The following is a 15615-nucleotide window of genomic DNA, read 5'->3' as shown; positions in this document are numbered from 1 at the left end:
ATTTTATGTTCTTCTTTTCTTCACTCCTATAACACCTTTGTCTTTCTTCTTTCTTTTTTCTTTCTTTGTTTCCTTTGTTTCCTTTGTTTTCTTTTCTTTCTTTCTTTCATAATGATGTGGTTTGGCAGATTTGCTAAACTTGACCAGTAGTCAGTGCTGAAGGAACTAAGGTGTGTGGGATTTTAAGTACAATTCAGTGTATCTCACCAAAATAGATTTGAGGGCTTTAATTACTCTTTCAAAATGAAATTGGTAGACATAGTAGAGATGGTTATAAGTACTTTAATTGTTACGCTTTTAAGATGTAGATACATTTAATATTTTTTTCATTCACATGAACCTGTACTTTAGTTCAATTTCAGTATATGGAATATTCATTGTACAAATGAAATTAATTAGAAATGTTTTAATCTAGAGAATGCAGCACTCTCCTGATCTAATGAGCTTTCTGATGGAGTTGAAGATGGTTTTGGTAAGAATTTGTTTTCTAGTGCTGTTACCATATTCTGTAAGTCTTGATGTTTTAAAAAATTCCTTTAAAAACTAACATCATTGGAATTTAAAACTTCTCAACTCCCAGTCACTTAATGTTTTATTTTACTGTGTGTGTAAATGTGGGTGATGCTTTTTTTGAATTGCGTGAGGAACAGAAATGTGTACAGGAACCATTTGACTGTGTCATAAAATGGGTACATTTGACACTAGTCTTAGGTGGTGAAGAAATAAAATGTACTCCTGGTTTGTCAGAGAATTTAACATCTATGGAGACATAGTCACACCTAAAGATATATGTATAAATTTGTATATAGCTGCAGATTTCTGAAGAACTTCTTAGGCTTATTACATACATATACTTACATATAGTAATTGATTATTCTGTTAATCAATTATGCATAAAATACTTTTTAGTTTATCCTATGGACATTGTATTATTTAAAAAATTGTTATGCAAGTTTTCAACATAAGCAGAAGAGGGAAGACTGCATAGTGAAAACTGATGGGCCCATGACCTGACATTTTGTCATTTTTCCCCCTACTCTTTAAGGAGAAAGGGACTAGAGTATTTTTAAGGAAATCCTGGACATTGTATTCATCCCTCCACGAATATATTGGTGTATACTTCTAACAGCTAAGTGTTTTTTTTTTAATGTTGTTAAATACACTATTATGACCCTGACAAAGTTAGTGGTAATTTCTTTTGGCTTCTCATTATCTGTATGAGAATAAGGTCCACACATTATATGTGTTGATATGTCTCCTAAGTTTCTTAATTTCTAGCAGCATTTCATCTTTCCCCCACCCTTTTTTTTTCTTCATGCCATTTACTTGTTAAATAAACTATATCATGTGTCCTATAACATTTCTTGCATTCTGGATTTGGTTTATTAGATATTCATGGTGTCTTTTAACATAATCTTCTGCCTTTTTTTGTAATTCAGTCTCAACAGAGTTGGGTTCATTTTCTGGTAAGAATACTTTGTGCTGTGTACTTAGATTGCATGAGGGAGGCACATAGTATCTGATAATTCCTCTTTTAGTAAAGTTAAGATTGATCAATAGATTTAGATCCATTGAATATAAAGTTTCATATCAGCCTGTCACCTAATGGTTTTAGCATCCAATGATAATCATTGCAGATGGTGATTTAAAAAATTCTGTCATCTACATTTATTATCTGGAGGTCTGTAGAGAAGAACTTCCCTTCATCAGTTATTTGGTTAATTTGAGGTATAGCTCATACTGGAGAAATAGGTTAAGTGCTTGTTTCTTTTCCCCTTTTTTTTTTAAAAAAAATCAATTTTTAGAGTAATGAGTTAGTGCCTAGCAACTGTCAAAGGGAACTAATGATTTTTTTTTTTTTTTAGTAGCATTAAGAACTCATGGACTTTTATATATTGACTTTAGTCCATTGCAATCACTATACCTTTTGATGCTGAAATTGTTATCATTTTTGGTCAGTGTATCCCCCTTCATCTCGGCTTTTTAGTTCTTTTAACACAGCCCAAACTTTGCTTTCTGACACCAGTTGCCCCAGTTTAATTTACTCATCCTTTTGCAGAACTATAATCAGTTACTTCTCTGAAGAGCCATAGTTTCTTTATAGGAGATAGTGTTTGGATGCCACAGATCTAGAAACTGGAGTGTTCATTGCTATTACTGCTAGGTCTTGTCAGTGGACAAAAACTAGGAAAAAATACTGTTTAGAAAGAGTAATTTATCATGAATTCATATTGATATTTCCAAGTCAAATTTGGCATTATAGCATTTTTACTTTGATATTCATGCTTGTGTTTCTTTTACTCTGAAAATCTTGGTTTCTAATATTAACATAATTATTTTTTGTTATGTTATGTTTTACTTGTTATGTTTTACTTATGCTTTCCTTATATCTCTATATTTATATTTGTCTTACAAAATTATGGTACCAATGTATTGGTACTAACAACAAGCAGTTTATTTTTTTGTAGTTCTTTTTGAGTTTTTTATTCTTAGTAGCATTTGCCACATACTAAGAGCTTAGTTGCCAGTTGTTCTGAGTCCTTTTTTCAATCCTCCTAACAAGCCTCTGAGGTAGGGCTTTGATCAAATGTTTGGGATCAGAATAGATTATAGTCAGTTTCTAAAGTTTGACTTATAAATTCATAAACCCTAATAAGAATTATCAAAATTGATTATGAATTTCATCAAAGGCCAAAATATGATAAACTTAAAAAAGATGAGGTGAAGATGTGAAGCATATTTTGGTTTATCCTTGACATTGCAAAAAAAGTCTGTAAGGTTTTTTTTTTTTTTTTTAAATCTTTTTAGCATACTTTAAAAAAATGGTACAAATAAAAGGACTAAGGGACCAAGGTAAAACTATATATACTGTGTCCCATTAAGCTCTTATTACTAAAGCTAACTTTATTAGGTTGTAAGAACAGCTCTGGTTTAAAATGTTGACATTGATCTCTGATTAACAATATTCTATTTAGTACATTTGTTACCGCGTTTCTCAATAAAATGACTTGCTGTATTTTAGCTTTCTAAAGAAATTGACAGATTGGTGATACTATTGCACATTTATGAACAGTATACCTAAGAAAATAAGAATTGCATTAGTTTATTTGTTGGGCTGTGTTGTCGGTAATAGGGTTCCTATAACATAATCACCAATGAAAGTATTGAGGATGATGTTCAAATGAAATGTGTAGTTATTGAACCTTTTCAGGAAATTGGTATATCTCCACAGTTTCCTAGTAATAACTAGGCATATAGGGGAGTTCAGTATATATTTAATATGTGAGCATTTACCTGTGTTTTAATAGAACTCTGATGTGGGTAGGTTTTTGGTTGTTTTTTTTTTTATTCCTCTTTAGGGCTTAGTCACTAAGCAGCTAAGGCCTTAAAATAGGAAATGGTAAAGTTAGAATTTAAAACCTTTGTAAAGCTTGTGCTCTTTCTGCCATGTGTCTTGCCTCTTCACAAAGAATGCTTTGCTTCTCTGACTTAGACCTTTTTCTTGTTGTGGTTCTGGAATAGGAGTAACTTGTCTGATTCAAGGTAGAAGGTAGAGTTTACAAATGTCATAAACCTAGGATTAAAATACATCTTTAAGTTTATTAGAGCACGCATGAGCTGGGGGAGGAGAAGACAGAGAGAGAGACAGGAGAGAGAGAATTCAGAGCAGGCTCTGCGGTGTCAGCCTGGAGCCCTATGTGGGGCTTGAACTCAGGAACCAAGAGATCATGACCTGAGCCGAAATCAAGAGTTGGACGCTTAACTGACTGAGCCACCCAGGTGCCCCCCAAATACATTTTTATTATCATCCAAACTTATTTTTACCTTCAATGTATGTGGATAGCAGTATTTAATATTTCTGGATTTAAAAAAAACTTCAAAAGAATTACTGAAGCTGTTTAATATATATGTATAGGAACTACACTGACTTGTTTTTGTAATAACAGGATAATCTTAATAGTAAAAATTTATTTTTATGGACCATCAGGCAACTTACAGATAACGTTAGGTATTTAGTTCATTAAAAAAGCAGCATACTTCTTGTCTAATTAAATCCAAATTGACATTTTGGGCTTTACAAACCTGCTTTCAAAGTTTTGTTGTTATTGTTTGTTTTTGCTTGTTTCTATCCTAAAACAGATTTAGAACTGTGTTAATTTCAGTTAATAGTCCTGATTTTGAAATACTGTTTTTGAAATACTGTTGTGTAAAATCTATTCTTTCTGGTATTGTCTCAATTTAATAGTATTCTATCCTTGTTTAAAAAAGTGTAAGAACTTTATATATGAATAAAACTTAACACCTTTTATTAGGGTTGTAGAAGCATGATTTTTATACTTGTTCTCATCTGGTTTTATTATTTATTATATCTGACTTCTTTTTTAATTTATTTTTTTATGATCTCTTGATAATCCAGACCACATGTACATCTGTAATTTGCAAGATACATATATTTTCACTTTCCAAATGAGATATTTGTCTAGGTCAGCACCTCTGAAGTAATTGATAATATTCAGCCCTAGCAATTCTAATGATGTTAGTATTGCTTGCAAAAAAAAATCTTAGTTTTTTTGAGGGTACATAAACCATCTTGAAGATATCATGGGTGGGCCTAGAAGGGAAAGGAACTGTGATCTAGCCAGATAGATGAAAAAAACACTTAACCTGGTCTGGGAATAATACAGAATGTTAAGTCAGTGAAAGAAAGTAGCAGGTGAATATTTACTGTAATAAAGGAATTTTGTTTGTAAGGGTGTGATTCAATTCAAGCTTTTCTTAAAGGTACATGTTTCTATCAAAACTTCTATCCACAGGAATAGAAAAATGGTGAAGCCTTGTTTTTTGTTTTTTTCTTTTAACTCTTATCTCTGATAAGCATAGTAGTCTAGGAAAAAATTTGATGTTTCAATGGTATAATAATTGATATTTTCACATAACATTCTGTGCAGTCCTTCAACTTTTTCAGGTTTCTTTATAGGAGACTGGGAGTGATTCAGCTGGAATTTCTATGAAAGTAATGGACACTTTGGTTAGCCACAAAGGAAATTTTGAAATTGTTTTGTAATCAGGTACTAACAATTCACTGCCTAGCATTCCACAGCAGATTCAAGTTTTTTTCTTTTACGCAGGAAGTTGCTTTAAAGAAGAAACAGGAGTTGTGTCCACCACCTCCTCCTCCCCAGTTCTACTCAAGCCTTATTGAAGAGATAGGAATTCTTGGTTGGGACAAGTAGGTCTATTTTTAAAATACTTCAGAAGTTTTTTGTTTTTTTGTTTTTTTTTTCACATTTCAGTCAATGTATTTGCAGTTTTAGCAATTTATACCCTTTTTAGTCAAAGTATTTGATTATAATTAGGGCAACTGATCATTACTGTGGCTATGAATTAAAGGGATATCATGTTTAACAAACTGATCTACAAGGTAAAATACTAAATATGATTTGGAAAAAAAATAACATTTTTATATACAAAATAAGATGTTACCATACTTTTATTGAATATAAATGTGTTACTGTTTTAGTTTTGTTGAGGTATAATTGACAAAGAAGATTATAATATTTTTAATGTGTACAATATGATCATTTTGATTTATATGCATATTGTGGAAGAATTCCTATAAACTCGTTAACATCTCCATCACCGCACATATTTGCTTTTTTTCCTGATATTTTTTGGGCCATTGTTCTTGTGGCTGTTATGGAAGAGAGACTTTTAGGAACTTCTCACTGCCATTGTCCCTGACATCACTCAATATATTTACTGCCATTTTCACTGATAGCTTGCTGTATGTTTTCTGTTTGTCTCACCCATTTTGTGTTTTTCTCTCCCATCTGCTTTCATCTGCCTTTATTTGAAATAATCAAGAATTTTATTAGTTTTTATTCTATTAAATTGTTATACATTCTTTTACTGTTCTTCTAGAATTACCTTAGAAATTACAACATACATATAGCAAAATATACATTGTTACTGTTAACCAATTTTCTTATAAATCTCCTTAATGTGTTTTCTCATTTCTTTACATGTTGTATTATTGTTATCATACATTTTAATTCTCTATTTAAAATTGGCAAGCTTTTAAAAAAATTTTTTTTTGAGGGAGTGTGTGCATGAGCTGGGGAGGAATAGATGGGGGGGTGGTGGTAGGGGGAGGAAGGAAGGGAGAGACTTTTAAGCAGGCTCTACTCCCAGCGTGGAGCCTAATACGGGGCTCTAACTCACAGTTGTGAGATCATGACTTGAACTAAAATCAAGAGTCAGATGCTTAACTGACTGAGCCACCCAAGCGTCCCCCCCACCCCCCAAGTTGGCAAGCTTTGTGATTCTATTTAAAGTCAGTATACATATATTTGTGTGTATATATGTGTCCCAGAAACAATGATTTCTCCCAGTGTTGTTCACTCTTTCCTGCATTTCTGTCCTTCTGTCTGGAATCTTTTTCTTCCTGACACAAGACTTTTTTTAATTTTTTTTTTTGAGATATAATTGACATATAATACTAGTTTCAAGTAGACAACATAGTGATTTGATAGATGTATATATCATGAAATGATCACAACAATAAGGCTAGCCAACATCCACCATCACACATACTTACACAATTTTTTTCTTGTGAGGAGAGCTTTCAAGACTTACTTTCGGGGCACCTGGGTGGCTCAGTCAGTTGAGCGTCTCTTAATTTTGTCTTAGGTCATGATCTTAGGGTTCATGAGACGGGGTCCCATGCTATTAGTGTGGAGCTTGCCTGGGATTCTCTCTCTCCTCCCTCTGCCCCTACCCCGCTCATGTTCACTCTCTCTCTTTCTCTTTCTCAAAATAAAATAAACATTAAAAAAAATTTAGTCTCTTAGCAACTTCCAAATATATAATACGGTATTAATTATAGTCACTGTGCTTTACATTACATAACTGGAAGTTTGTATCATTTTACCACCTTCACTCATTTCACCTCTGCCTCTGGCAACCACCAGTGCATGCTCTGTATTTGAGTTCTGTTTTTTTCTTTTATTTTGCTTTTTCTTTTTTTAAAGATTCCATGTACAAGTGAGATCATGTAGTATTTCTTTCCTCTGTCTGACTTGTTTTACTTAGCATAATGCCCTGAAGGTCCATCTGTGGTGTCACAATAGCAGGATGTCCTTTTTTGTGGCCGAATAGTATTTCATTGCATATTTGGTGTATATCATTATACCAAATTTTCTTTCTCCATTCATGATGTTAGCGGATACTTAGGTTGTTTCCATGTCATGGCTACGGTAAATATTGCTGCAGTGAACTTGGGGATGCAGCTATCTCTTCAACATTGTGATTTTGTTTTCTTTGGATGTATACCCAGAAATGGAATTGCTGGACCATATGGCAGTTCTATTTTTAATTTTAGAATGTGTACAGATTTATAATTGCTGTATCTTCCTGTGGATTTTCGTTTTTATCATTAAATGTTTCTTTTAGTCTCTGGTAATACTTATTCCCTTAATGTCTACTTTGTTAGATATTAATATAAGATTTCAGTGCTTTATTAAAATTCTCTTTTTCCCTATTTTCTTACATAGTTGTTTAAAAATACTTTTCTACTAACTCTCATAATCTAGATCCACCAGAGTTTGTTTTTAATTTTTTTTTTTTCTTAAAGTTTTCAGTCATATAGTTAGTCCTGGGTCTTGGCATTCCTAGTACTTTTTTTTTTTTCCTTCTCTTTTTTCCAAATTGTCTGTCTGCTTTCTTCCTTTTTAGAGCAGTTTAGGTTCACAGCAAAACTGAGAAGAAGGTACAGGGATTCTTCTTGTACTTTTTGCCTCTGTGTATGTGTAGACTGCCCTGTTATTCCCCACACCAAGGTGCTACATTTGTGATAATGGATCAGCTTCTATCCACACATTGTCACCCCAAAACCATACTTTACATTGGGGTTTACTCTTAGGCATGTACATCTTATGGTTTTGGACAAATGTTTAATGACCTGTATTTCCTCTGTGCTCCAAGTATCCATCCCTGCCTTCTTATCCCCTAACCTCTAGCAGCCACTGATCTTTTTACTGCCTCCACAGCTTTGGATTTTCCAGAATGTCTATAGTTGGAATCCTACAGTATGTAGCCTTTTCAGATTGGCTTCTTTTAGTTAGTAATATGTGTTTAAATTTCTTCTTAGTCTTTTCATGGCCTGTTAGTTTATTTATTTTTACCACTGAATATAATTCCATTGTCTGGATATACCAATTTTATTGATCCATTAAGTTAGTAAAGGACATCTTGGTTGCATCCAAGTTTTGGCATTACTAATAAAGCTGCTATAGACATCTGTATGTAGGTTTTCATGTTTTTTTTTTCTTTTTTATCTACATTGGTAAATACCTGGATCTGCTACTTTTTTTTCTTAAGTTTTTATTTAAATTCCAGTTAACATACAGTAGTATGTTAGTTAGTTATGTTAGTATGTTAATTAGTTTCAGGTGTACAATATAATGATTCAGTACTTCCATACACCATGGGGTGCTTACCACAATCAGTGCACTCCTTAATCCCACCCACCTCCCCTCTGGTAACCATCAGTTTGTTCTCTGTAGTTAAGAGTCTGTTTCTTGGTTTGCTTCTTTTTTTAAATTTTTAATGTTTTCGCTCATTTTTTTAATTCCACATGAGTGAAATCATATGGAATTGGTCTTTCTCTGATTCTTCTATTTCACTTAGCTAATACTGTCTAGCTCCATCCATGTCATTGCAAATGGTAAGATTTTATTCTTTTTTATGGCTGGATAATATTCCATTGTATATATACCACATCTTCCTTAACCATTCATCAGTCAGTAGACACTTGGGCTGTTTCCATAATTTGGCTATTGATGACAATGGTGCTATAAACATTGGGGTGCATGTATCCCTTTGAATCAGTATTTTTGTATCCTTTGGGTAAATACCTAGTACTGTAATTGCTGGGTGTAGGGTAGTTCTATTTTTAACTTTTTGAGGAACCTCCATACTGTTTTCCAGAGTGACTGCACTAGTTTGTCTTCCCACCAACAATGTAAGAGGGCTCCCCTTTCTCCCCCCTCCTCCCCAATACCTGTTGTTTCTTGTGTTGTTGATTGTAGTCGTTTTGACAGGGGTGAGGCGGTATGCCATTGTGGTTTTGATTTGTATTTTTCCCTGATGATGAGTCATGTTGAGAATCTTTTCATGTGGGCCCAATACTTTTTTTTTTTTTTTAACAATAAAGAGTAAAGGGTTTTTCTTTATTTTCACAATAGAATGGCTTGAATACTCTAAACAACAACAAAAATGTAAAACCTGAAATTTCCTGGTCTCTACTCAATAAGATGACTACTTTTTCTTAAAAAAAAAAAAAAAAAACAACCCAAAAAACAAAAACAAAAACTGGTAAAAGGGAAGAAGTGAAGAAATGAACTTAATTTGCACATATTTTAGTTAATGCACCTTTTCTCACTGACTGTTGCTGGCTGTTCTTCAGTATTTGCCCTTGTTCATTAAGGCTGAAGTGCTATGCCTGATAATCTTTTGCTGAGTGTTAGAAGTTGTGTATAAAAAAGTTGAGAGGCTCTAGATGAGGATATTTTCTTTGACAAAGTGTTTACTTTTTCATTTGCTAAGAAATAGAGTGGGGGCAGGTTACTGTAATCCTGCTAGAGACTGAACTGGTTCAGGTTGGGTTATATAGTCTTTGTAAGATTCACTGTAGTACGTACTGTTCCCCTCTCTCTCCTAAGCTATAAGTCTTCAGAACTTCCAGCAGGAGCTAGATGTGTTCATTGGAATTTCTCCCTTGGTAGATCCTAGACTCTTATGTGTGTCTTTTTTTTTTTTTTTTTTTTTTCCCTCATTTTTGAAAGACAGAATCCAAAGCAGGCTCCAGGCTCTAGGCACAGAGCCCAATGCAGAACTTGGACCCATGAACCATGAGATCATGATCTGAGCCGAAGTCGGATGCTTAACTGACTGAATCACCCAGGCACCCTTTATATGTGTCTTTTCACAAGTCCAGTTTACCTCCCAGTTGGAGTCAGGGGTCTGCTTTTGACAATGCTTCATCTACCTCTTGTTTGTTTTGCTTTTAGGGGTAGCCATACAAGAGTTCCCACTGAGAGCCTGGGGATATTCACTGGGGCTTTTTCCCACTAGTGGGAAATGTTAATTAATTTTTTCTTATATTATGAGAGATCTAATTATTCTCCTTTGGTTTTCATTGGCTTTCTGCTTATTTTTTTCTTTTATCCTCTTATCCCTTGCAGTTTAAGGATTTATCAAAAGTTTTGATGGAAAAATGGCCTGAATATTAGGATAAGATCTCTGGCCCTACCATTCACTAGATTCTGGCCCTTTATGTCTGTTATTTTTATTTCTCTAACCTTAAGAGATGGCCAGAAATGCTGCTAGGTGGTTTTGTTGTTTTATGTTTTGGTGCCACTTAATGGCGGCTATCTGTGCCCTTCACCCAAATCCTACTTCTCTTGCCCTGTGCCCAGAGTTGACAAATTAGCCGAGGGAAAAAATGGCTGCAGTATTGGCTTACCTCTCCGTTGTTTCTCTTACTTCAGGACGTTGGTTCTTCAAGTTTTGTTGCCTTCAAACTTACTTTCCCCTTGCATCAGGCTGGTCTAAGTAGTTCTCAGTGGGAGTGTAGTTCTGTGGCAAGCTACTCCATTTTTGCCAGAAATGGATGCTACGTGTAACTTTAAATGTACTGTTGGTGGTTTTAGTGGGGACTGGCTAATGTTTATTCATATGATTAGGCATGATTTGATAAGGTGCCATTCATGAATAAGATTTGAGAAAAGCTAGAACTTTTAAATAAAATTTAGCATAACGATGGAGGGGAGAGACAGAAGACAAGTAATGAATTGAGATGAACTAATAGTAATTTGGATGAAATCATGGAGGTTTGTCTGGAGGCATTGACACCATGGACCTGATCATTCTTTGGATTTAAGGTGATGGAGAAAAATCATGTTGACTTATTTAAAGATGCTTAAATGTTAAGATCTTAGGTGTTTAGAGGATAGTTAGGAATGTAGGAAGGACTTGGGAAGGGAAACCCTTTTTTAAGTGGATGTAACCTGTTTGGAGGAACTCCAGTAATAAGTAGTTCAAGAATTGAGAATGCAAATATGAGATTTTTGAATCATTCTTCCCCCCCCCCCCCCCACCTAACTATTGAATGCCTATAATGTAAGGCAGTGGAGATCTATAGGCAAGACTTGGGATTCCTCAAGGAACTTAAATCTAGTGGGAGAGTCAGCATTTAAGTAGATGATCACAGTAGTACTTAATTATAGCTGTGACAAGTACTACAGAATATAATTATAAGATTTCTTGAACGCCATTAGCAACAAAGGTATATGAGAAATAGTGCAAGTATTAAAATATTTTATGGAATAAATATCTTTTAGGGACAAATAGAAAGTATTTACTTTTACTTTGCATTATATACATTTTTCTGATGTGGGAGAAAAAGAAATGTCTATCTTGGATAACAGAGGATGCCAAAAAGAAGGTTATGAATACCTCTATGATAGCACTGCTTACAACATGAATGCTTGTCTCCCCCTGGAACTAAGATTATTATATACAGGAACTTCCACTTTCGAAGTTTCTGTCATATGCTACTTACTGCTAACCATTTTACATAATTCTTAGTTAATTCTCAGAATAAATTTCAAGATACATATTTTTATGCTGAACTTTATATATAAAATGAGCGTATGTAGCCAAGACTGGCTGCATAACAGTCCTCAGGCGTTCTGTGTGAACGATGCTGCCTGGAATTGTGCTGTGGGGGAGCTCTGAGATGGAGCCTTTATTGAAGTTACCTCAAGTACTTGGAGAGATAGTTTTTATTAGTTTCATCCTCAGTGTGTGACTATCTCATCATGGATAAAATTGGCCATATGCAAAATTAACCCATCCTGAGAGAGAGTTTTGAAATCTGTTGCTTAGATTTGTGAAAGATCAAAGTTTAATTATAGTGACTAGTGTGCATGATTGAATTAGAATATAGCTCCTGTTTCTGAATCATTTGTTTCATAGTCTTTACAAATGAGGAATGCGTTAGCAGAAGAGAAGTTGTTTGCATGGATTGTCCGAAGCCAAAAAAGATGTTGTCAGTATTTATTCACTCTCTGGAATAAGAAAATCTATCGATATTATTTTGTGATTTGATTCTTAAATTAGGTCTGGTATAGTTGGCACACTGATAGTTCTGAGGGTCCTGAAACCCAATATTAACACCAAGAGTTGAATTGGGCTGTTCACATACTAGAATTGCTACCTTTTGAGATCCTGGCTGGCCAGGTGGCCAGCTTCTTAATGTAAAATATCCCTTAAAATGACGCAGATAGTGATTTGTACAACTAATTGATTTGAATGGATTGTCAGAATCTTAATGATTCCCAGACCATATCAGTATGTCTATATTTTCCCTACACTCTAAATAATAATCGTATAGAGTTTTTGGGGTAATGGTAAAATCTGATAATAAAAAACAAATATTTTTTTAAGGTAATGAAGACCTTGCTGTGTTTTTAAATTAGATATTTGACATATCTAGTCAGTTCTGTTGGATCAGACATTATAAAAAAAAAATAGGAAAAATAAATAAATAGAATATGATTGAAATCTTTTTTTTTCTATATTCACATACCTTTTTTATAGAAATGACATTGAGAATTAGTAACTGACCTTAAGTTTGATTGCTATTGTTATAATTTCTGAATTTGTTTCAACTTCTATAACTACTCACTAAAAACATCTAGGAGTCCAGAGGTTAAAAAGATGATAAGGCAGCTATGGGTGATTAGGTGTTATACAGTTTGCAAAGGTGAGTGATGCAGAAGGAGGTTTTGATGGGTTTCTGTTCACTTCTGCTTGTGTTGTTTTGTAGAATGGCTCATGAAAATGATAAGAATTAAGTAGAGTCCTTGGGGTTTAGCAAGATTTTCTGTTTGTTATTAAGAATGTCCTGACTGAATACTTTTCATTATAAGTGGGTTGACATAAGTTAGGATTTTTATCCTTTTATCCTGGCCTCTTTCAGTCTCAGAAGTGTCTCAATTTGGAAGAAATGCACGTCTTAGTGATAAAATACCTTATGTTTGTTTTAATAATCACATGGCCCAGGTAATTCAGAGATTAGATAGTTCCAACTGGGGGAAGTGTGATCTGATGGTTGTTTTTTGTCAACTAGAGTGAGTAGAATTCCAACTATTTAGCCTTTTAAATTTGTCTTGTAAAAGAGCTGAGTTTTATTAAATTTATTGTGCTGTTAAAAGATTGTAGACATATATTAAGTTGGATTTTTAATGAAGTACCTTATTTTGGTAATGGACTTAATCCATTGACGGCGATATTTTCTATAATTCTCAGTACATTTCAAGGAACTGTATACCTTATTGGGAGAAATGGAGATACTTGTCTAGTTATTGGAATTCATTTTGTCTTAACAAGAGCTTTAATTCTGGCTTATCAGCTGTGTGAACTTGGGCAAGTAATGTAACCTCTTTGAGCCACATTTTCATAGTTTTTCAAATGAAACTAATACTTAATAAGGATTGAAAAGAAACACATGTCATTCGATTTCAAATAATGCCTTGTGTAAAGTAGGTATAAAGTTGTTGAGCCACCAGTTCACCTAAAAGTGTCAGACTACATAGGAGTTTTACAGCTCTTAATTAGTATTATGATTTAATTACAACCAGTAATGATAATTTCCATTGCATAATGCATAAGAACATAGATGTTAATAAGTATGATTCTCATTCTAAATTACCTATATATTAGAGTGCTTTTTCCTCGTATATATTCAAATCACTGAATAACTGGAAATTATCTAATAGTGAAAAAATTGCATTTTTCTAAATTGGTAAAAAGTTTATAGTATATATTACAATTTAAACAATATGCGTTCAGTTGTTTAAAACTTGCATATGAATCAATAAATATGAACCAGTCTGATAGCATCTCCATGGTCGTATAATACATACATGCATAGAAGTTTAAAACTTTCACATTCCTGGGGCACTTGGGTGGCTTAGTGGATTAAGTCTGACTCTTGATTTCGGCTCCACATTGGGTTCCTCGCTGACAGCACAGAGCCTGCTCGAGATTCTCTCTCTCCCCTCTCTCTTTGCTTCCCCCCTGCTATGCATGCATGCTTGCTCTCTCTCTCTCTCTCTGATCTCTCTCAAACTTAAAAAAAAACCCTTTCATATTCCTTAAAAAAAAAAAAGGTTATTTGGGAAGCAAAAATTTACACGAAGAGGAAGTGTGACAGTTGTGAGAAAGGTGAAATCCTTTAGGGCTGCAGATGATCTAGGAAGGTTCTTAGAGGAGGTGGATATTGGGATAAGCTTGGAAGGAATATAGAGAGCCTTACAAGGGAGGCAGTGGTAGAAACAAGTTTGTACTGCTGGAAATGTGCTGTTCATCTTTGGACTTTGGAGATCAGTTGTTGACTTAAGAGGATTAATATCAGGGCCAGACTGAAAGGTCTTGACTGTTAGCCTAAGGATTGTTTATATGCAAGTGATGGGGACTCCTTGACTGTTTTTGAGCAAGAGGTTGATACAATTTAAAAAGTACTTAGGGAGATTAATTTAGCCATGGGAGGACAGGGTAGATTGATGTATACGGAAGATACAAGAAAAAAACACCAATTAGGGAGGTTTTTTGAAGTAGTTAATGCTTAAACTTGAGGGTGGTGGTAAACATGGAATTGATGCTTTATTAAAATATGAAGGTCTGTAACCTGCCTTTTGATGTTATTGCTGCATAAATGCAACTATTTTATATTATTTTAATTTTGTTTGTTTGAGAGCAAGACAGGGAGAGTGCGACGGAGGTAGAGGGGCAGAGGCAGAGAGAGAGAAAATACCAAGCAGGCTCCACACTCAGCATGGAGCCTGACACAGGGCTGGATCCCACAACCCTAGGGTCATGACCTGAGCTGAAATCAAGAGTCAGACACTCAACCTCAACCTGTTGAGCCATTCAGGCACCCATGCATCTTAGATGTTTAAAGAAAAACTATGTAACTTAAGCTGTTGGTCAAACTAAGGATAGTGTTACAAAGCAATTTTCTTCTGTTTTTCTCTATTGATAACATTCAGCTATTAATGTGAATAGCAAAAACCTCTGGTAAGCTTAAGAATTAGTGTCCTTTTCAAATGTTTAAAAAACTTAACTGTCAAGTTTAGTGCCATTTTATTGTAAGCAGTAACTTGTAAAGAAATGTAGCAAATGATAAATACAAAGTAAAGTGCCAAAAATAGAGTTTTTTCTTTAGGTTTTATATTTGTATGTTTACACTTTCTTAGTCAATTTTGGATTATGCCTAGCTAAGTAAGAACACCTAAATATAAATAAGTAATAAATAAGTAATAACTTCTAAATATAAATTTTAAATGTGATTTTATGACTTTTCAAAAATGTGAGCTTTTCAAAAGTGATGACTTTCCTGTTTATTATTTATATGAATTTATATGTTACTTGAATGAGTGAAAACTACTACTGTTATTCCATATTGTCTAAATTGAGATACCCAACTTTACAATAAAGCAGAACATTTGAAATAGGCTTTTTTTAGAAAAATTGATTTTAATATTACTT

The 15615-nt window shown here is 33.9% G+C and overlaps 1 protein-coding gene across 1 annotated transcript in view; it reads left to right on the top strand.

Annotated features, from left to right (window-relative positions):
- FANCL (FA complementation group L) overlaps window positions 1-15615 on the top strand; it is an 84981-nt gene that overhangs the window by 15939 nt on the left and 53427 nt on the right. Inside the window, exons 4-5 of the mRNA XM_030310652.1 lie at window positions 416-472; window positions 5130-5230. Of these exons, the coding sequence (XP_030166512.1) occupies window positions 416-472; window positions 5130-5230 (158 nt within the window). The remainder of the gene's footprint in view (window positions 1-415; window positions 473-5129; window positions 5231-15615) is intronic.

This window comes from Lynx canadensis, chromosome A3, assembly GCF_007474595.2.
Source record: "Lynx canadensis isolate LIC74 chromosome A3, mLynCan4.pri.v2, whole genome shotgun sequence".
NCBI classification, from domain to species: Eukaryota; Metazoa; Chordata; class Mammalia; order Carnivora; family Felidae; genus Lynx; species Lynx canadensis.
This window is presented reverse-complemented; position numbering and strand designations above follow the sequence as displayed.